We start from the raw sequence: 24,068 nt of genomic DNA on the forward strand, positions 1-24,068 counted from the left end.
AATTCTCTAATTCTTTAAAGTTCTGATCTATAGAAATATTGAGATGATTCAGATTATAATAAGTTTTTAGTTGTGGCTACCGATGTCTCTATGAATCCCCTAAATCAAATGGCAACAGTAACAGTGAAATGTCTCCTGTGATAATAAGATATGTTGGGCATAATGAAGTGAGCAGTGAGCATGTAAGCATAGGCTTCAAATGAGTTTCAGGTCTGTATGGTCTCCAAGCCTCAGTTTCTTATTCAGTTTCTTACTTACTTTTTCTTTGAAAAGTTGAATTAGATCGTGATCCTCCAGCTGTTTTTATGTCAATTGTAAATATGCTATATAATGAAATTTGATATATTTAATGTGGATTCTTTATTTTTGTGTCCTTTGCCTTTCAAGTACCCAGCAGTAAGGAGTACAAAATGTTTTTGGCCAATAGCTGGGTTTGAAAAATGTTTTCTTTAAGGGCCAGATAGCAAATATTTAAAAAAAATTTTTTTAATATTTATTTATTTTTGAGAGAGAGAGAGAGACAGAGACAGACAGAGCATGAATGGGGGAAGGACAGGGAGAGAGGGAGACACAGAATCTGAAAGAGACTCCAGGCTCTGAGCTGTCAGCACAGAGCCCAACATGGGGCTGGAACTCACAAACCGTGAGATCATGACCTGAACCGAAGTTGGACACTTAACCAACTGAGCCACCCAAGCACCCCCAGATAGCAAATATTTTAGACTTTGTGGTCCATACTGTCCCTATCACAACATTGTAGCCATATGCAAATATATAAATGAATAAACTTGAGTATGTTAATGGACATTGAAATTTGAATTTTATGCAATTTCCTTGTATCACAGGACATTCTTCCTCTTTTTTTTTTTTTTACCTTCTGAAAATGTAAGAAACCATTCTTAGTTCACAAGCTGTACAAAAAACAAGTTTATTTGGCCTGTGGGCTGTAGTTTTCTCACCCCTGTATAGAACACTTTGAGAATTAGTTTTAGATTGATTTTTAGAGTTTCATGATGGGGTTATCTGTTGTGGTAGTTTGGGAAATTTCTGAATGGAAATGCTTTTTTAAAAAAATAATGAGTTTGTTGCGAGCAGGTGCCGGAGGAAGATGGCGGCGTAGGAGGATGCTGGGCTCACCGCGTCCTGCTGATCACTTAGATTCCACCCATACCTGCCTAAATAACCCAGAAAACCACCAGAAGGCTAGCAGAACAGATTCTCTGGAGCCAAGCGTAGACGAGAGGCCCACAGAAGAGGGTAGGAAGGGTGGAGAGGCGGTGCGCGCTCCATGGACTGGCGGGAAGGAACCGGGGCGGAGGGGCAGCCTGCTGGCCAAGCAGAGCCCCCGAGTCTGGCTTGCAAAAGTGGAGGGGCCGGATGGAGTGTGTTCGGAAGCAAGCGGGACTTAACATCTGGAAGGTTATAAGCTAACAGCTCTGCTCGGAGATCGGGAGGGCTGGAGGACAACGGGAGGGAGAGTTGTTGAGCCCCGGATGACAGAGCTCAGCTTGGCGGGGAACAAAGGCGCTCGCTAGTGCCATCTCCCTCGCCCATCCCCCAGCCAAAATCCCAAAGGGAACCAGTTCCTGCCAGGGAACTTGCTTGCACCACGAAAACACCCACAAACACCCAACGCTGTGCTTCTGCAGATCCATCCCTCCAGCAGAGGGTCTGACTCACTCCCGGTGCCACAGAGCCCCTCCTGAAGCGGATCACCGAAGGAAAAGTGAGCTGAGCCTGCCCCTCCTGCCGCTGTGCACCTTGCCGATCCACCCCAGCTAATACACCAGATCCCCAGCACCACAAGCCTAGCAGTGTGCAAGTAGCCCAGACAGGCCACGGCACCCCACAGTGAATCCCGCCCCTAGGAGAGGGGAAGAGAAGGTACACACCAGTCTGACTGTGGCCCCAGCAGTGGGCTGGGGGCAGACATCAGGTCTGACTGTGGTCCTGCCCACTAATGCAAGTTATTCAAGACAGCACAGGGGAAGTGCCCCACAGTCCCGCACCACTCCAGGGACTATCCAAAATGACGAAACGGAAGAATTCCCCTCAAAAGAATCTCCAGAAAATAACAACAGCTAACGAACTGATCAAAAAGGATTTAAACAATATAACAGAAAGTGAATTTAGAATAATAGTCATAAAATTAATCGCTGGGCTTGAAAACAGTATAGAGCACAGCAGAGAATCTATTGCTACAGAGATCAAGGGACTAAGGAACAGCCGGGAGGAGCTAAAAGATGCTATACATGAGCTGCAAAATAAAATGGAGACAACCACAGCTCGGATTGAAGAGGCAGAGGAGAGAATAGGTGAACTAGAAGATAAAATTATGGAAAAAGAGGAAGCTGAGAAAAAGAGGAAGCTGAGAAAAAGAGAGATAAAAAAATCCAGGAGTATGAGCGGAAAATTAGAGAACTAAATGATGCACTAAAGAGAAATAATCTACGCATAATTGGTATTCCAGAGGAGGAAGAGAGAGGGAAAGGTGTTGAAGATGTACTTGAAGAAATAATAGCTGAGAACTTCCCTGATCCGGGGAAGGAAAAAGGCATTGAAATCCAAGAGGCACAGAGAACTCCCTTCAGATGTAATTTGAATCAATCTTCTGCACGACATATCATAATGAAACTGGCAACATACAAGGATAAAGAGAAAATTCTGAAAGCAGCTAGGGATAAACGTGCTCTAACATATAAAGGGAGACCGATAAGACTCATGATGGATCTCTCTACTAAAACTTGGCAGGCCAAAAAGGAATGGCAGGAAATCTTCAATGTGATGAACAGAAAAAATATGCAGCCAAGAATCCTTTACGCAGCAAATCTGTCATTTAGAATAGAAGGAGAGATAAAGGTCTTCCCAAACAAACAAAAACTGAAGGAATTCATCACCACTAAACCAGCCCTACAAGAGATCCTAAGGGGGATCTTGTGAGACAAAGTACCAGAGACATCACTATAAGCATGAAACATACAGACATCACAATGACTCTAAACTCATATCTTTCTATAATAACACTGAACGTAAATGGACTAAATGCGCCATCCAAAAGACATAGGGTATCAGAATGGAGAAAAAAACAAGACCCATCTATTTGCTGTCTACAAGAGACTCATTTTAGACCTGAGGACACCTTCAGATTGAGAGTGAGGGGATGGAGAACTATTTATCATGCCACTGGAAGTCAAAAGAGAGCTGGAGTGCCATACTTATATCAGACAAACTAGACTTTAAATTAAAGGCTGTAACAAGAGATGAAGAAGGGCATTATATAATAATTACAAGGTCTATCCATCAGGAAGAGGTAACAATTATAAATGTCTATGCGCCAAATACGGGAGCCCCCAAATATTTAAAACAATTACAAACATAAGCAACCTTATTGATAAGAATGTGGTAATTGCAGGGGACTTTAACACCCCACTTACAGAAATGGATAGATCATATAGACACACGGTCAATAAAGAAACAAGGGCTCTGAATGATACATTGGAACAGATGGACTTGACAGATATATTTAGAACTCTGCATCCCAAAGCAACAGAATATACTTTCTTCTCAAGTGCACATGGAACATTCTCCGAGATAGATCACATTCTGGGTCACAAAACAGCCCTTCATAAGTATACAAGAATTGAAATTATACCATGCATACTTTCAGACCACAATGCTATGAAGCTTGAAATCAACCACAGGAAAAAGTCTGGAAAACCTCCAAAAGCATGGAGGTTAAAGAACACCCTACTAAAGAATGAATGGGTCAACCAGGCAATTAGAGAAGAAATTAAAAAATATATGGAAACAAACGAAAATGAAAATACAGCAATCCAAATGCTTTGGGATGCAGCGAAGGCAGTCCTGAGAGGAAAATACATTGCAATCCAGGCCTATCTCAAGAAACAAGAAAAATCCCAAATACAAAATCTAACAGCACACCTAAAGGAAATAGAAGCAGAGCAGCAAAGACACCCCAAACCCAGCAGAAGAAGAGAAATAATAAAGATCAGAGCAGAAATAAACAATATAGAATCTAAAAAAACCAGTAGAGCAGGTCAATGAAACCAAGAGTTGGTTTTTTGAAAAAAATAAACAAAATTGATAAACCTGTAGCCAGGCTTCTCAAAAAGAAAGGGGAGAGGACCCAAATAGATAAAATCATGAATGAAAATGGAATTATTATAACTAATCCCTCAGAAGTACAAGCAGTTATCAGGAAATACTATGAAAAATTATATGCCAACAAACTGGACAACCTGGAAGAAATGGACAAATTCCTAAGCACCCACACACTTCCAAAACTCAAACAGGAAGAAATAGAAAATTTGAACAGACCCATAACCAGCGAAGAAGTTGAATCAGTTATCAAAAATCTCCCAACAAATAAGAATCCAGGACGAGATGGCTTCCCTGGGGAATTCTATGAGACATAGAATACCTATCTGTCTCAAGCTGTTCCAGAAAATAGAAAGGGAAGGAAAACTTCCAGACTCATTCTATGAAGCCAGCATTACTTTGATTCCCAAACCAGAGACCCAGCAAAAAAAGAGAACCACAAGCCAATGTCCCTGATGAATATGGAGGCAAAAATTCTCGACAAGATACTAGCAAATCAAATTCAACAGCATATAAAAAGAATTATTCACCATGATCAAGTGGGATTCATTCCTGGGATGCAGGGCTGGTTCAATATTTGCAAATCAATCAATGTGATACATCACATAAAAAAAAAAAAAGGATAAGAACCATATGTCCTGTCAATCGATGCAGAAAAAGCATTTGACAAAATCCAGCATCCTTTCTTAATAAAAACCCTTGAGAAAGTCGGGATAGAAGGAACATACTTAAACATCATAGAAGCCATTTATGAAAAGCCCACAGCTAACATCATCCTCAATGGGGAAAAACTGAAAGCTTTCCCCCTGAGATCAGGAACACAATAGGGATGTCCACTCTCACAGCTGTTGTTTAACATAGTGTTGGAAGTTTTAGCATCAGCAATCAGACAACAAAAGGAAATCAAAGGCATCAAAATTGGCAAAGATGAAGTCAAGCTTTCACTTTTGCAGATGACATGATACTCTACATGGAAAACCCAGTAGACTCCACCAAAAATCAGCTAGAACTGATACATGAATTCAGCAAAGTTGCAGGATACAAAATCAATGTATAGAAATCAGTTGCATTCTTATACACTAATAATGAAACAACAGAAAGAAAATAAAGAAACTGATACCATTCACAATTGCCCCAAGAAGCATAAAATACCTAGGAATAAACCTAACCAAAGATGTAAAAGATCTGTATGCTGAAAACTATAGAAAGCTTATGAAGAAATTGAAGAAGATACAAAGAAATGGAAAAACATTCCGTGCTCATGAATTGGAAGAATAAATATTGTTAAAATGTCAATACTACCCAAAGCTATCTACACATTCAGTGCAATCCCAATCAAAATTGCACCAGCATTCTTCTTGAAGCTAGAACAAGAAATCCTAAAATTTGTATGGAACCACAGAAGATCCCGAATAGCCAAAGTAATATTCAAGAAGAAAACCAAAGCAGGAGGCATCACAATCCCAGACTTGAGCCTCTACTACAAAGCTGTAATCATCAAGACAGCATGGCATTGGCACAAAAACAGACACATAGACCGATGGAATAGAATAGAGACTCCAGAATTGGACCCACAAAAGCATGGCCAACTAATCTTTGACAAAGCAGGAAAGAATATCCAATGGAAAAAGACAGTCTCTTTAACCAATGGTGCTGGGAGAACTGGACAGCAACATGCAGAAGAATGAAACTAGACCACTCTCTTACACCATTCACAAAAATAAATTCAAAATGGATAAAGGACCTGAATGTGAGGCAGGAAACCATCAAAACCCTAGAGGAGAAAGCAGGAAAAAATCTCTCTGACCTCAGCCATAGCAATTTCTTACTTGACACATCTCCAAAGGCAAGGGAATTAAAAGCAGAAATGAACTTTTGGGACCTCATGAATTAAAAAGCTTCTGCACTGCGAAGGAAACAATCAACAAAACTAAAAGGCAGCTGATGGAATGGGAAAAGATATTTGCAAATGACATATTGGACAAAGGGCTAGTATCCAAAATCTATAAAGAATTCACCAAACTCCACACCCAAAAAACAAATAATCCAGTGAAGAAATGGGCAGAAGACATGAATAGACACTTCTCTAAAGAAGACATCCAGATGGCCAATAGGCACATGAAAAGATGCTCAATGTCACTCCTCATCAGGGAAATACAAATCAAAACCACACTCAGATATCACCTCATGCCAGTCAGAGTGGCTAAAATGAACAATTCAGAAGACTATAGATGCTGGCGAGGATGTGGAGAAACGGGAACCCTCTTGCACTGCTTGTGGGAATGCAAACTGGTACAGCCACTCTAGAAAACAGTGTAGAGGTTTATCAAAAAATTAAAAATAGATCTACCCTATGATCCAGCAACAGCACTGCTAGGAATTTACCCAAGGGATACAGGAGTGCTGATGCATATAGGAGCACTTGCAACCCAATGTTTATAGTAGCACCTGCAACAATAGCCAAATAATGGAAAGAGCCTAAATGTCCATCAATGGATGAATGGAGAAAGAAGATGTGGTTTATATATACAATGGAATACTACTTGGCAATGAGAAAGAATGAATTATGGCCTTATGTAGCAATGTAGATGGAACTGGAGAGTGTTATGCTAAGTGAAATTAGTCATACAGAGAAACACAGATACCATATGTTTTTACTCTTATGTGGATCCTGGGAAACTTGACAGAAGACCATGGGGGACAGAGAGGGAAGGAGGGAAACAATAAGAGTCTCTTAAAAACTGAGAATAAACTGAGGGTTGATGGGGGGTGGGAGGGAGGGGAAAGTGGGTGATGGGCATTGAGGAGGGCACCTGTTGGGATGAGCACTGGGTGTTGTATGGAAACCAATTTGACAGTAAATTTCATATTAAAAAAAAACCCAAAATGGTATCTTATGAGTATATAGCACTTTAAAGTTTTCAAAAATCCTTTTATGTTATCCTCTTTAATACTTACAATAGCCTTGTAAAGGTGAGTAGTGCAGGCATTTTTCTCTGTTTTACTGATTGTCGAAACCAAAGCTCACAAAAGGAACTCTCTGACTATGGCTCATAAGCAAACAGGACTTAATTTTAGGTCTCAGTTTAATTTAGTGTGCTTCCCACAATAGGATTATCCCTTACACAGCGCCCAATAGACTGATTTGCACCTTAAAAGGCCTGGAAATGTTGTTTCTTGATTGATTTCTTTTAGGTCTAAAGTAATACTAAAGTCTATCTCAGGAAACATGAAAATCTATCATAATTCACAACATTTAATACTAGGGGTATATGTATGAATGATTTGGGCCCATTTCTTTCATGTTGTGTTTATATCTGAATTTTCAGGTATGTGCTAGTTAGCAGAGTTTCTAAAGCATTGCTTTCCCTGCACTAAATTTGTATATTTATCACTTATAGTTTTTCCCTCCAAAAGGGCTGCAAGATTTCTGAAGGCAGTGGTCATGTCTAAATATTAATACTCTCTCCTCATTTGCAAGGTTTTTTTTAACCTTTTTTAAAAAAGTTTATTTATTTTCAGAGAGATGCACAGAGAGTGAGAGCAGGGGAGGGGCAGAGAAAGAAGGAGAGAGAGAGACAGAGAGAGAGAATCCCCAGCAGGTGGAGCCCATCATGGGGCTTGAACCCACGAACCGTGAGATCATAACCTGAACAGACACCAAGAGTTTGACGCTTAACCAACTGAGCCACCCAGGAGCCCCTATTATTATTGAGTTTTGAGAGATCTTTTTATCTTTTGGAGACAAGTGCTTTATTAGATAGATGATTGGGAAATGTATTCTCTCAGTCTGTGGCTTGTCCTTTTGTTGTTTCATAGTGTCTTTCTTTCAGAGGAGTTTTCAATCTTGAGAAGAGTCCAATCTATGAATTTGTTCTTTTATGGATCATGCTTTTGGTGTTGCATCCAAGGACATGTTACCTTACCCAAGGTCACAAATTTTTTTCCCCGTGTTCTCTTCTAGACGTTTTATAGCTTTAGATTTTATATTTGAATTGATGACCCATTTTGAATTAATTTTTGAATCTGGTGTGAGTAGGGATTGAAATCTGTTTTGTTTTGCATATAGCTGTCCCATTGCTCACCACCCTTCTCCACAGACCTGCTTTTGTACCTCTCTAGAAAGCTGGTTGTCCATATAGGTCTTCGTCTCTATTCTGTTTCATTCATCTATTTTTCTCTATACTAGTACTCTATTGACTTGACCATTGTGATTCCAAAGCTATAACTTCTTGTTTTGTTATTTTAGTGGTTGCTTTAGGATTTGTAATACAGGTTTTTAACTCATCACAGTCTAACTTATGTACCTCCGAGGAATATTATACCACTTCATGTGTAGCATGAGAACATTACAACTGCATACTTACATTATGTCCCGCACTCCCAAGCTTGGAGCCAATGTCATATGTTTTACTTCTATCTGTTATAAACCTTACACTACATGGTTATTATTTTTGCTTTAAGCAGTCAGTAAATACCCTTTTTTAAAATCATGATTTAATAAATACGCTCTAGTTACAAAGATCTGAGGATAATGTTGTTTTGAAAACTGGATAGTTTCCACAGACAAGACATTTTAGAATAACTGAAAAAATTCAAGAATCTGTTTTCCAGTGATTTTTTTTCTATTTTCTTGGAAAAATATAAACCCTTCTTATTTTTGCTAATTCTAAACTTCATCCCCCAGAATCCTCCTTATATTAATTTGGACAAAGTATTGATCCTAAAATAGGTATTAAATTTTTTAGAAACCTATGGTAAAGGAGTAGAGGCTCTAAAAACTAGAGAATTTTCATTACTTGATCTTGAAAGGATTCTCCTTGTCTTTATCTTCAGTACAGAACAAAAATAAATGTGTATAGGCTTTTAAAATATCCCATTTTAACTTTCTCCACATTATTTTTTTAATTTTATTTTTTTATTTTTTTAAATTTACATCCAAATTAGTTAGCATATAGTGAAACAATGATTTAAGGAGTAGATTCCTTAGTGCCCCTTACCCATTTAGCCCATCCCCCCTCCGACAACCCCTCCAGTAACCCTCAGTTCTCCATATTTATTATTTTTAATTTTAATTTTAATTTTTTAAAATTTACATCCAAATTAGTTAGCATATAGTGCAACAATGATTTCAGGAGTAGATTACCTTAGTGTCCCTTACCCATTTAGCTCACCCCCCCTCCCACAATCCCTCCAGTGACCCTCAGTTTGTTCTCCATATTCATGAGTCTCTTCTGCTTTGTCCCCCTCCCTGTTTTTATATTCTTTTTGTTTCCCTTCCCTTATGTTCATCTGTTTTGTCTCTTAAAGTACTCATATGAGTGAAGTCATATGATACTTGTCTTTCTCTGATTAATTTTGCTTAGCACAATACCCTCTAGTTCGATCCATTTAGTTGAAAATGGCAAGATTTCATTCTTTTTGATTGCCGAGTAATACTCCATTGTATGTATATACCACATCTTCTTTATCCATTCATCCATCGATGGACATTTGGGCTCTTTCCGTACTTTGGCTATTGTTGATAGTGCTTGCTATAAACATGGGGTGCATGTGTCCCTTCGAAACAGCACACCTGTATCCCATGGATAGATGCCTAGTAGTGCAATTGCTGGGTCATAGGGTAGTTCTATTTTTAGTTTTTTGAGGAACCTCCATACTGTTTTCCAGAGCGGCTGCACCAGCTTGCATTCCCAAGTAAATACCCTTTTAAAGTTATTTTCATTTCTTTGTGTGGAACCTGTCTTCCATCTGCTATCATTTTCTTTTGCCTGATGGATTTTCTTTGGCAGCTTTTATAATACACACTTGATGGGTGATGAATTCTTTCAGTTTTGGTATGCTTGAAAAAAACCTTTATTTCATGTTTATTTTGAAAGATATTTTCTCTGGATATAGAGTTTTACGATCACAGTATCTCTTTCCTTTTTGGTATTTCACTATTGCTTCAGTACCTTGTTGCTGGTATTATTTCTTTTAAGATTTTTTATTATTTTTAAGTCATCTCTATACCCAACATGGGGCTCGAACTTACAATTCCAAGATCCAGAGTCACATGCCCTACCGATGGAGCCAGCCAGGTGCCCCTGTGCTGATACTCTTTCTAATGGCTAACCTGCTTTAACTCTTATGTTTGTGTCTCTGATATAATGCATCCTTTGTTTTTTCCTAGATGCCTTTTAAGCTGGAGGCGCAGAAGTTTTTGTCATACATTTTAAGTAAATCCAGTACATGCCACATCTACACTAATATTTATCTCTTCTTTTTTCACATAGGCCTGAAGTGTTAGAAGAGTCACTTCCGGTCCCCCAGAAGGGCAGTTTTCTGACTGTTCAGTGTAACTGCAGTGTTCGTGACAGCTGTGAATGCCATGTGCCTGTGCCCACAGCCAAACTCAACCACACTCTTCTTATGTATTTCAAAATCACGTCTGGTGGAGTAATTTTTCAGTCACCTATGATGTCAGTTCAGCCCATAAATGTTGGTAAGTTGTGTATAAAAGAGATAATAGATCTAAACATCAGTCACACAAGCAGGTTAAAAATTGCTCACAAAATGTTTTTTTTCAATAGTTTATCTTGCTTTCGAGCTGTAAGGATGGTAAATGTGGTATGAGGAACTATTAAGAGTAGCTTCTAGAATGTTTTAAGCACAATATAGATATCTCTGCAGTTGTTAAATTCTTTCTTAAAAACATTTTTTCTTAAATCCTGGATCTGTGCAATGGATACGTGTCGTTTGGTTATTTCTGTTTTCACTTATCAGATAATAATTTCCAAAAATAATGAGAAGCTTGTTTTTTACCTGGATTTCTTCCTTCAATAAATATTTCTCAGAGGCTCATGTGTGTCAGCCACTGACCTAAGAGCTGGGGAAACAGTGGTGAATGAGACAGAGTTTCTGCCTCATAGACCAGAGACAATATTAAGCAGACAGGGATAGTAAAAAAGTAAACAACTAAATAATTTGCTGTACAAATCTGATTATAAGAAAAACTCAAGTAATAGGTTATGGCCCAGATTTTTAGTGCAAAGATTCCCAAAGTTTCTTTTGATCCACTTGAACATATAATTACAAATATGAATAAGATAGGCAAGTGTTCACTTAATGTGTTTATTAACTCAGTTTTGTGTATGTATGTATATTATATATAATATGTAATGTAACAGTGTTACTATTTTCCACTTGTATTTCTTGAAAGCATTGTATACAAACTTCTTACATGCATCATTGCATCATTGTTTTTGACATCACAAGAGCCACTTTTCCAGGCATCTCACACGGTTTTTCACATAGCCTCACCTTCATTTCTTTCTAAGTTACTGAGCATGACATCTGCATATGTAGATTTGCATATGACATATGACATATGAATGCATATGACATCATATTTTAACATTAGGACTTTCAAATAATTTGTCTTCTAGGGATATATTTTTGGTCTCTACAACATAATTGTGATGATGCCTGAACAATTCCATCATGAAATTATACCACAGGAAAAAATATACATAATATTTATAAAATACTGTTATGTTCTCTTTTCTTTTTTTTTTTTTAATTTTTTTTTTAACATTTATTTACTTTTGAGACAGAGAGAGATAGAGCATGAATGGGGGAGGGTCAGAGAGAGGGAGACACAGAATCTGAAACAGGCTCCAGGCTCTGAGCTGTCAGCACAGAGCCCGACGTGGGGCTCGAACTCACGGACCGCGAGATCATGACCTGAGCCAAAGTCGGCCGCCCAACCGACTGAGCCACCCAGGCGCCCCTATGTTCTCTTTTTAAAACTAATTCTCTCAGGTGATTTTTAGAAGCACCTGGAGCCAGAATTGAATTGCATATTTAAAAAAAATAAAAGTTAAGATGAAGTTCTATGATAGACTTTATAAGAAACTTAAAAAGAGTTTTGTTTTTTTTCAGTAATGATTTTTGAGGAAAAAAAAATCTTTCCATATGCTTGGGCATATATGATAATGTCCCAAAATTTTAAGTTCCATAAAAGAATTAAGAGATGGAGAGTGTCAGGTGTAGTGACTATTATTTTAGCTATGGAGGTCAAAGAAGACCTGTTTTGGGAGATAGCAGTTGGGCTAAATGAAAGAGAAAAAACTGTGTAAAAATCCAGAGCGAAAGGTGCTCCATGCAGGAAAAATAGCACCCATGAAACCTCTGAGATGGAATGAGCTTGGCAGTTGGAGGAACCAAAGAAAAGGCCTCTATGTTTGGGCTGAATGAGGTAAGGGAATATCTGGAGATGTGGTCGGAGAGTTATTGGGTTCATATCGTAGGCCAGAGTTACAGAGTTGGATTTTATCCTAATTGCACTGGAAGCTTTTGAACCAGGAGAGTGATATGGTCAGGTATATGTGTCTGTGTGCATGTTTAAAATTTGCTCTGCATATGGAGAAGAAAGTTGATGGGGAAAAGAGGAAGGATAGTTGCAAGAATGGAATCAGAGGGCTCAGATAGGAGGTTATTGGAATGATCTAGTTGGTTTAGGGATGTAGCAATGGAGAAGAAAGAAATGGTCATAGTTGGAATTTATTTGGGAGATGGTGCTATCTGAGATTTCTAGTGGATTTGGTACGAAGGAAAGAGAAGAGCCAAGGATAACACTCAGGCTAGGACCAGAGCATGCCAGTGAATAGTGGTACCATATACTGGGATGGGGAGATTTGGGGAGGATCAGGTGTGACACATTAATTTTGAGATGCTTATAGATACCCAAGAGATGCTGAGTAGGCATTTGGGCATATGATCCTAGAGTTCAAGGGAGATATATACAGGAGTATTTGGTGCATAGATGTTTATGGGATTGAATAAGATCAGCCACTTAGAGTTCAGCGAGGGAAAGACTGAGGCAGTCAGAGGGAAAAGAGGAGTAAAAGAACATGGTGGCCTGGAACCATGCAGGAACAGTGAGCAGATATGTGGAATGCCACTGAGAGGTGGAGTGAAATGGATCAGACAGCTGATCCTGGGTTTGGAAAAGGGTGGTGATCTTGATAAGAGAGAGCGCTTTCAGTGGATTGGTGAGGGGGTAGACCTGATCAGAGTAGGTTGGTTAGGAAGATGGGACACAAAGTGGGCGGAATGAGTAGTGCCAATGCTTCCAAGAGATATTGCTGTGAAAGAAGCAGGTAGGTGGCAGTATATCTAAGACTGGGGACATAGTTGGTTCAGGGAAAGATTTATTTTTAGATTTCTAATATTAAGGAATATATCTATACAGGCAGGAAGTGTACAATAGTTTATAATTTTATGATTTCTGTTTGATGGCTTTGTTTTGTTTTCTTTTTGGTCATGAGAACTCAGTGAGTTTCACCTATTGTTTCTAGACTTTAGTGTTTATCTGTCCCTGCTTTAAAATAACTAAAATTTGTAATATGTCACATAAAATGAAAACTTTATTAATTTTGATTCAAGGAAAAGAGAAAAACTATGTCTAAATTCTTGAAAATACAGTGTGTTAAGGGACGCCTGGGTGGCTCAGTTGGTTGAGTGTCTGACTTTGGCTCAGGTCATGATCTCATGGTTTGTGAGTTCAAGCCCCATGTCGGGCTCTGTGCTGACAGCTCAGAGCCTGGAGCCTGCTTTGGATTCTGTGTCTCCCTCTCTCTCTGGTCCTCCCCTGCTCATGCTCTGTCTCTCTCTCTCCTTCAAAAATAAATAAAAACATTTAAAAAAAATGAAAAGAAAATACAGTGTGTTAAAAAACAGTAATGTGCCATTTTAGTTCTTGAAAATGAAATGCAAATCAGTGTTTCAATGTAATGACTATTTCTATGTATGTAAGTTCTGCTAGTTAAAATCTTAAAAACACAAGAGATGTGCAAAAAGGACAAATTCATTATCTGTTTTCCATCATTTTGTCATTTTTTCTAATTTTAATACATATTTATGAATATTCTTTTATTTGTTAATTTCAAAAAAAAAATCAGGAATCCAAGTATAGATGTTGTTTAGTAAACTTTTTTTAAAATTTATTCTTATTTATTTTGAGAGAGAGATAGAGAACAAATAGGGGAGGGACGGAGAGAGGGAGAAAGAATCACAAGCAGGCTCTGCGCTGTCAGTATAGAGCCCGATGCAGGGCTCAAACTCACAAACCGTGAGATTATGACCTGAGCTGAAGTCAGGAGTCAGACACTTAACTGACTGGGCCACCTAGGCACCCCCAATAAACTTACAATACTAACAGTATTAAACATGTTCAATATTCTTCTCCATTATCATTTTTAATGGCTATATAGAGCCCCTTATAGGGATGAGCCATTATTTCTTTAGCCAGTCTTTTATTGTAAGATGTTTATATTGTTTCTACAAATAATTTAAAGGTTATGTGTTTTTAATTTTTCTTTTTAATGTTTATTTGTTTTTGGGAGAGAGAGAGCACACAAGCAAGGAACAGAGACAGGGGAGATGGGTTCTGAGCTGTTAGCACAGAGCCTGATGCAGGACTAGAACTCATAAACTGTGAGATCATGACCTGAACTGAAGTCAGATGCTTAACTGAGTGAGCCACCCAGGTGTCCCAAGGTTATGTGTGCTTAAAACTACACACACACACACACACACACACACAAAATCTATACACAAATGCATATACATACATAAACACATGCGTATACATACAAACTCAAATCATTTACTAAGCTAAACATATTGTTAGACTATGAAACTCTATGCCCATTTCTGGTGACAAGCCAGGGCCTGCTAATGCTATGTTTATTGCATGTAAAATATGCATGCTGTGGGTTATTTGAATTGGTGCATCTAGATTACTGTATTTCCAAGTTAATAGGTTTGCTGAAGTTTGCATGCATATTTGTGTGAAGTTTTACCTGAAAACTCTGTATGCATTTTCCAAGTAGTGCTCTGCAAAATGCTGTTTTTCTTTGTCACCCACTAAAACAGTGGGTGAGTGTGGTAGGGAGAAGCTTCAAAGAAGTTTGGGGAATGCCGGTTTAAATAAAGTTAACAGACTTTTTTACAGCAGGAATTCACGTTTATCAAAACAACCTCATTTACTGATTTACAGTTTTTACCATTTAGGGAGAAGGAAAGGAAGATGTGTGGATTGTTATGGAAAGATACAAGGAGGAGACCTAATATTTTGGTTCTGTAATTAGCCTTTGCTTAAGGTTACCTTTTAAGTAGTTAAAAGATTAGGATCTGCTAAAAATTCATTTTGACTTTATTTTATGAGTATCATGAAAATTGCTTGACTTCAAAATATTCTCTTTTCCTTAAGTGAAGCCTGATCCACCATTAGGTTTACATATGGAAATCACAGACACTGGCAATTTAAAAATTTCTTGGTCCAGCCCAACATTGGTACCATTTCAACTTCAATATCAAGTGAAATATTCAGAGAATTCTTCAACAAATATGAGAAAAGTAAGTATAGTTTAAATTGGAAAAAATTTTAATGTTTATTTATTTATTTTGAGAGAGAGACAACCCTAATGTGGGAAGGGGAGAGAGAGAAGGAGAGAAAGAGTCCCAAGCAGGCTCTGTGCTGTCAGCACAGAGCCTGATGTAGAGCTCGAACTCATGAAATCATGAGATCATGCCCTGAGCCAAGATGCCCTGAATCGAGATCAAGAGTCTGATACTTAATGGAGGCAGCCACTCAGGTGCCCCAGTAAGTATATTTTAGTAAACAAAATGGAACATCGAGAAGCAACTGAAGATACGGCGCTTTCCAAGTCCCATCTCAAATGCCCTTTGCTTGCCAAATGTACATGGCTCTTCTGGAGCAGAACCAGCTGTAATTTAATATTATACTTGCTTTCATTTAAGATCAGCCTAGGTCGGGGCGCCTGGGTGGCACAGTCGGTTAAGCGTCCAACTTCAGCCAGGTCACGATCTCATGGTCCGTGAGTTCGAGCCCCGCGTCAGGCTCTGGGCTGATGGCTCGGAGCCTGGAGCCTGTTTCCGATTCTGTGTCTCCCTCTCTCTCTGCCCCTCCCCCGTTCATGCTCTGTCTCTCTCTGTCCCAAAAATAAATAAAAAACGTTGGAAAAAAAAAAAAAAAAGATCAGCCTAGGAAATAAAGGACCATATGAACAGCATGTCTGCATCTTTGGTAAAATGCTTTTAGAAAAATTGTTTGATGTTGCACAGTATCTCTTATGTATGGATCCATGTTATATATTGAGGGGTATGACAAATTCTTCCCAGAATTTAGTCCCAGAGAAAGTTCCACTTCCAAAAAGAGTTTATGTATAGATTACCATCTTTCTCTGTCTCTTCCCTCTCCCTCCACGCATGCACGCACACACGGCTAAAGGGCTATAGAAAGTCCAGTTACAGAAACTTGGATTCATGATCATAATCCTTTCTGATTTTACAATTCAAACTTACTTTTTTTATTGCTCAACATATTTGTTTACATGCAGTGCATGCATTTGTAGTGTAAAGTGTGTCAAATCCCTTTTGCATCGTTTCAGTGTTTATTGAGTACCTAATAGGTGCTAGGAACTGTTCTACGGGCATCAGGATGCACTTGGTGGTAGAACAAACTGGAGAGGGGAGCTTGAGGGTGCTGGTGGAGATGGTAGGTTGTAGCATTAAGTGGAGGTGGGGAAGACCTCATTGAGAAGGTGACATTTGGGCAAGGATTTGAAGGAGGTTCGTGATGGAGATATATGGGGGCATTAGTTTCCAAATAGAGGAAACAGCAATTCAGAGGCCATAAGCTGGATGAGAAGCTAGAGGCCAGGGGAGTGAGTGAGAGCAAGAGTAGCAGTGGATGAATCAGAGAGGAGTAGGAGAGGAGAAGAAGGAGGTCATAAGGAGCGTGGACTGTGCATGGAGTTTGGCATTTTCCCTTATGAAATGAATTGTTATATAATTTAGATATAAAAACTGTCTTTTTAACTCTGGGCCAGTTTTTTAAAGACTTTATTTTCATGAAGAGCAGAAAAGGAATCCTTAGTGCCACGTGTGGGAAAAGCAGAGTTAAGGCTTCTCTGGGCTTCAGCTTTCTCATCTATAAAACGGAGATAATAGAATTTGAAATATAAGTGATCTGCTATTGTGTAATACATTCCTAGCGCTTTTCACCCTTTCCCAGTTTAAGAGGCCAGGGAGTTCAGTAGCTTTGGAGTACATCATTGGAAAACTGAATTTATTTGCTAAGCAGTTCTTAGTAGTGGTTGTCTTATGCAGAATTAAGTCTCTTGGATATCTGCTCTCTAGTGTATAAACTATATTTTGATTCACTGTAGCTTATCATCAAGTTCAGGTTTTTAAATTATTTGTGCCCTTCTCTGTGAAGCTTTATTCTAGGAATGTTTGTTATTCTCTGTCCACCCCTGCTCATTATTTCCTACCATGTGTGTTTATTAGAGATGTCAGTGGTGGCTTAAAGCTCTCCACTGACTTCAGCTGTGTCTCTCAAATTTCGAAAGGTCAATATTCATTATTATTCAGGTAAAAATATTTCCTGTCACTGTGATTTTCTTCTTGGACTCATGGGCTCTTTAAACTTTTATTGACAAATATGCAAATGAATTCCACTGGGGCCTGCTAACTGTTCTGTAAGATTTTAATTCTTTGAAATTTGCTAAGACTGCTTGTCATCAATTTTGATAAAGGTTCCACATGAACTTGATGCTCTGATGTTTTCAAATAATATTTAATAGGCTGATGAGATTGTCTCAGCTACATCTCTGCTGGTAGACAGTGTGCTTCCTGGGTCTTCATATGAAGTTCAAGTGAGGGGCAGGAGACTGGATGGCCCAGGACTCTGGAGTGACTGGAGTGCCCCTCTGATCTTTACCACACAAGGTAGGATTGCTAATAGTGGCTCCTACTGAGAGGAGAATATGCTTCCTGATTTTTTCTTTGGCCTGTTATAAGCATCTTAAACTTTGTGGCAGTCAAGGAGGAATGCAATATTAATGTTTTATTTAAATTTTGACAGGTTAATTTGTTAATGAAAACTTGTGTAAAGGTTCCCAAGTTTACATTCATCCATAGTAGTGTCTTGCTGAATTATTCTTTCTTACTCAAAAGATAGAAAGATAGAAAAGATAGAAAGGTTCCAAATATACAAATTCAGAACCTTACCTATATTGATGTTTTTTGAATTTACATTTAGGTATATGTTTATTTATGTCAGATATGTTTATTTGACATAAATTTCAAATATTCAAATTTTATTTAATTATTATATTTTACATAATAAATAATAACATAATAAAATAATTTTTTCCACTCTAGATACTTGCTTTTGAGAGTTTTCACTGTTAATTTGCATATTTTGAAAGTTAAGCTTAACATCAGAAAAACTGTGATTTATTCAGAACTACCTCGTGAAGTTGGGGTGGTGTTTTACAAAGAGGCCCGGGAGCCTTAGAATAGTGCAACCCTGTCACATGCTAACTTGTGACCATAGGAAGACACTTTGTGGACCTTTGCCTAGTTGTCTGATCCATCAAAAGACCAAAATTATTCCTACTGAAACTCATGCAGGTTGATTATGGATATATAGAGACAAGTGCTGTGTAAATCACTGAGAAGATAGTCAACATATTTAACTAAATAAGTTCATGTATTGATTGCTTACTATTTAAAAAGCATTGCTTAGTCAAAAAGTCTGTAGCATTAGTGGTTTAAGAGCACTGACTTTGGAGTCCAACAAGTTTATAGAAGTCCCGGCCCCACCACTTATTTGGAAAGTTTCTTAACCTTTCTATGCCTCCTTTCCTCATCTGCAAAATAGAGATGTCTTTATATGATAGAATGGCACAATTCGCCTAATGTCTGCACTGAATTAGAGGATTCTCACACAGCAAAGTTGCAAAAAAAAAAAAAAAAACCACAAAAAACAAAATCAAACAAAAAAAGCCCCTGCTTCACAATGTATTACTTCTATTGACGTTCATTGTATTACTGAGCATAGCTCAAATAAGTGAGGTCACTGTTACGGATTTGGAAAGCTGCCCTTAATATTTTCTTGTCCTGACCCTTAGTAAGCACTCAGTAAATAGTAGATGCAACCATAGTTTATAAACCACAACTCGATATTCAAAATCTCAGCATCTAATAAAGGTGAGAGGTTGACATGATACATAACTAATTGCATGAGCAAGGTTGTCAGAAGAGCTGACCAAGTGCTAGGCAACGGGAAGGATTGGTTCTCTCTAGGAAAGTCAGGAACCTTGTGGGAACAGATTTAGAAAACATGAATTTCTCATCACTTTTCCTCAAATAATTATTGAGCAATGTGTGTAATATGGTGCTGACAACTCAGCTTTGGGATTATTTCCAAGGAAGGTCAACTTTTCTACCTTCAATTATTTATTGTTGATTAACAGGACTTAATGACCAGCTGTGAGTTATGTAACAAGGAATGAATTATAAATCAAATTTTAAAGACTATCCCATGGAAGTTTTTACAACAGTGGGATGGGGTGAAGTGGGTAGAAGAGGAGAGAAGTGGTCTGGAAACCTACTCTGAGTGACCGTATGGCCCCTTTAACTACCTTCTGGTGAAATGTTTCTCTTTGAGAAAAAAATGGCTTTCTTCTTTATGATTTTACTTCTTAATTAGATCTGAAAATGTACCCTTTCTGAAGAAGAGGGAAATTCTAAAAGAATCATTGTTATTTTTAAAGCTTGCTAATATTCAACATTTTGAATATTCATACATTTATGCCTTTTTAGAATAATGGCTCTTAGCAATGTTATATTTTTAGTGGGACTAATATGAAATTTTTTTAATATTTATTTTTTTAAATATATTTTTTTAAATTTTATTTATTTATTTATTTATTTATTTATTTATTTATTTATTTATTTATTTATGAGAGAGAAAGAGAGACAGAGTGAGAGCAGGGGAGGGGCAGAGGGAGGGAGATGCAGAGTCCGAAGCAGGTTCCAGTCTCCCCACTGTCAGCACAGTTCATGTCAAACCCATGAACCGTCAGATCATGACCTGAGCCTAAGTCAGATGCTTAACCGACTGAGCCGCCTAGGTGCCCCTAAGATGAACATTTTGATCGATTATGATGTGATAGTTATTTGTGTTATATTTCATGTAAGATTTTGTTTTAGATTGTTCAGGTCAGGTTTTTTAGACCTTTGGATGGACATAGGGTTAGTTCTGTTTTACATTGTGCAAAATCCTTTCATACTACTATTACTTTCTTAGTTCATGGTCATTATGTGCAGGATTAAATTTGCTTGGTTTCTGAATATGTTGGACCACATTCTTATGCTTTTGTGCATAATATAAATAAGATTTATTAATATGTATTATAAAACACACACATAGGCATATATATGCCCTTCCCTCTGCATATATTTAGTGTTTTGTGTACCTGACAGTAATAAAGATATGTTTTGTTGAGAAGAAACTTTACCAATTTGTTTGCTTGTACAGTCTCTAACAGTATTACAATTAACACCTATCCTTTTACTTATTCACCACAGGTGTATCCCTCTAGTGACTTTAGACATCCCAAACAGAAATGTCTGAAAATAAGTTAAAAATAAAGCCAGACAGTGAGTAAACAGCTGCCCCAATGGTCAGAATTTGTTGATTTAGAAATAAGTGTAAAAGTAGCTTACTAGTTTAACAGACTTGGATGGCTTAGTTGCCAGTGAGTGGTACCAGGTAAATATTAAGGGAAAGATAGAAACTTGCCAAATAGAAAGTAGACTAGGGACACCAAGAGTGGGGAGAAAAGCCTACACACTTCAGTAGCTCCCAAGCACATTTCTGTTACAGTATCATCTTCTGTAATGATGTAATGATGGGTGCTGAATCATAAATCAAAGGTACAATTAGGTTCATACTTCCCTACTGAATAATAATAATAATAATAATAATAATCATAGTAATGACAGTTACAGGGTACTTCCTGTGTTTCAAGCACTGCTCTAAGTGCTTTACATGTATTAGCATTTTATCCTTTTGATGCCCTGTGAGATAGGGTATTCACCTATGTCTCCCTGATACTCCCTTTTTACAAACAGAGCAGTTGAGATTTAGAGAGGTTAAGTAACTTGTAAAAGTTGGCACAATCTAGAGCTGGCAGGCCAATCCCAGCGCTCATGTTTGTACACACTAATACAGTGATTAAGTGCATGATGTATATTTATGCAAGATTTCTGGTGTCACTAAAAATTGATACTGGGAACTAATAAGCAGTAAACTTACATCGAGCATTTTAGTGGGACCTCTCATTTCCTTCCTGGTTCCTGATAAACGAGGTTTCAGTGTTGCTTAGGTTGTTCAAGTTTTAGTTTTGCTGAGTTTACCTTCACAGCACTTTCTACACCTCACGGTGCTTACTGCACTTGAGGCTTGTTCTTGAGTGCTGTGCAGCAGTGAAGTATGTTTCTCCAAACTCGGGAGCTTCCTATTCTTATGTAAAAGGATTTGGATCCTTCTCCCTTAAATCTAGGTATTTAATATTATTAGATTATCTTCTGTTGCTCACTGCTAGGTGCTACAATGACATCCACCAAACAGAAGTATTCTGTAAGTTTGAGGCATTAACTTATTTAGCATGAGTGAATTAGCATACCTGCTTTATCATTTCCAAACACTTTGGATTTTATTGATTTTTCTTTTTTTAACAGAGGTTGTCTGATGTATTGTTGCCAGAGCAAACAGAATGCTAATTATTAGTACCTTTATAGTTACTATTTTGTAGTCATTGATTTATTAAAGCTGTACCTACCAAGTACACAGTTAATGAAGCATTGACCATTTCTAATCAAGGAATTCTTACAGATTTTTTGAAAATGAATTGGCTAGGTTCTTTCTTTGTAGCTATTGGGAGACCTTGGACTTTGAGAAGAAAACCCAGGACCCTCGCAGAACTTAGGAAGGCTAACAATGTTCTAATCAAGGAATTCTTACAGATTTTTTGAAAATGAATTGGCTAGGTTCTTTCTTTGTAGCTATTGGGAGACCTTGGACTTTGAGAAGAAAACCCAGGACCCTCTCAGAACTTAGGAAGGCTAACAATGTTGCAGTTGAGTTACGCCACACACTTAAAACAAGTTTAGAAGTGCTCATTCTTGTAGTACCTTTCTTTTTTTTTTTTAATTTTTTTTTCAACGTTTATTTATTTTTGGGACAGAGAGAGACAGAGCATGAATGGGCGAGGGGCAGAGAGAGAGGGAGACACAGAATCGGAAACAGGCTCCAGGCTCCGAGCCATCAGCCCAGAGCCCGACGCGGGGCTCGAACTCACGGACCGCGAGATCTTGACCTGGCTGAAGTTGGATGCTTAACCGACTGCGCCACCCAGGCGCCCCTGTAGTACCTTTCTTAATTACATTCTTGTGCTGCCGAAGAAGAGGAGAAACAGATAATTTCTTCATTTCATACTTGGCAGTGCTTATAATGTGCTAGAGAAAATATTTTTCCCTCAAAGGAAAATAGGAAGTCTGCTTTGAAAATTTAAAAATCTATTTTCTGGAGCTATAATAAACACACTGTAAAATAACTTTAACTATAATGTTTTGATTCAGGATTTATGTTCATGTAGGTAATTCACTAATATTTATCAAAAGATTTTCCTCTTTTAATGAAATTCATTATTTTAGACCTTACAAAAGTATTGGTACCTGGTCATCAGAAGAAAATTATTATTTTCTCGTTTTACAAATTAAATGTTGTGGAGTATCTTACATGAGAATAAAATATATATTTATATTATTTTAAAAATTAAATATTCATTTACTTCATATCAATTTCTGTATATTCAATGTAAACTTTACACATCATCAGGTTTTTAATAACCTGCTTTTCTTTTTTGTAAGCTAATATCTTAGTATTTAATCATGCCAAAATACTATGACTTTAACTGCATTTCTTGATTAAGCCTTACTGAGGCATTCAATTTTGAAGTGAAATGGTTTGAGTTTTTCATTATCTTTAAACATAAAAGATTCAGCTTAGCTTTTGAAATCTAATGTGTACTCTTTAAAAAAATAAATTACTCTTAAAGTTTTGAAGCCATTCAGTAATGACATGTGGAGCATATTGAAAATAGGTTAATGATTTTTCAGATCTGTGCTAGGTACTTGCGTGCAGTAAGTAATGTACTAATGAAGCTTGAGTGCCATCCTAGGCTAGGGTTAAAAATCTAATGGACTGTCTTCTGTCTAGTGATTTCATGCTACTAATTTTTTTCTTGTTTATGCTTGACTGCAAACGTACAAAATACAAATGTTTTGTATGGATTCTAAATACAAAGACCATGGAGTTTAGCCCGCTATTGCAAAAAAGAAAAAACTTAAATATAAAAATCAATGAAGTTTTTAATTTTTGTTTTTGGGGGGTAATCCAGATGATATAAAATAATAAAAATCAATGAAGGTTTTCGTTTTTGTTTTGGGGGGTAATCCAGATGATATGAATAGAAACATATTCATATTCTCTCAGAAGAAAATGTCTTATTGTGAATTGTACAACTGAAATACACTGTTTTTGTAATGCACTGTGGCAGAAGTGATTTCTTCTTATGTAAACAATCACTTTTATTGTTTCTAATTAAAAATATAGATTGTTTTATTAAATAATAAATTCTTTTATTAAAAATAAAAATATATAAACATTATGTAAACAATAGATTATTTTATTAAAAATAAAAATATATTGTTTCCAACAATAGGGGACCAAAAAAGTAGTATGGAATAGTGTAGAGGCATTAAAAAATAATAATATTTTAGAAAAATATTGGTTCCTCTTATCCTTAACCACAGCATACTGGCATTAAATAACTTTAAAACATTACAGACCAGTATTTAAGGTTTACCTGTTTTGGTGCATTGGGGCATTGTTGATTTTACATTTCCCTAACTAGTTCTAGCTATTTATTTATTTATTTATTTATTTATTTATTTTTAATGTTTATTTATTTTTGAGAGTGAGAGACAGAGAGAGAGCGAGCAGGGGAGGTGCAGAGAGAGAG

The 24,068-nt window shown here is 37.4% G+C and overlaps 1 protein-coding gene across 2 annotated transcripts in view; it reads left to right on the forward strand.

Moving 5' to 3' along the window:
- The window catches only part of LEPR (leptin receptor), an 89,155-nt gene that overhangs the window by 30,833 nt on the left and 34,254 nt on the right, over positions 1–24,068 (forward strand). For both annotated transcript variants that reach the window (XM_030324219.1, XM_030324222.1), the window contains exons 6-8: positions 10,395–10,603; positions 15,377–15,522; positions 17,775–17,919. In XM_030324219.1, the coding sequence (XP_030180079.1) occupies positions 10,395–10,603; positions 15,377–15,522; positions 17,775–17,919 (500 nt within the window). The remainder of the gene's footprint in view (positions 1–10,394; positions 10,604–15,376; positions 15,523–17,774; positions 17,920–24,068) is intronic.

Source organism: Lynx canadensis, chromosome C1 (assembly GCF_007474595.2).
Source record: "Lynx canadensis isolate LIC74 chromosome C1, mLynCan4.pri.v2, whole genome shotgun sequence".
Classification (NCBI taxonomy): Eukaryota; Metazoa; Chordata; class Mammalia; order Carnivora; family Felidae; genus Lynx; species Lynx canadensis.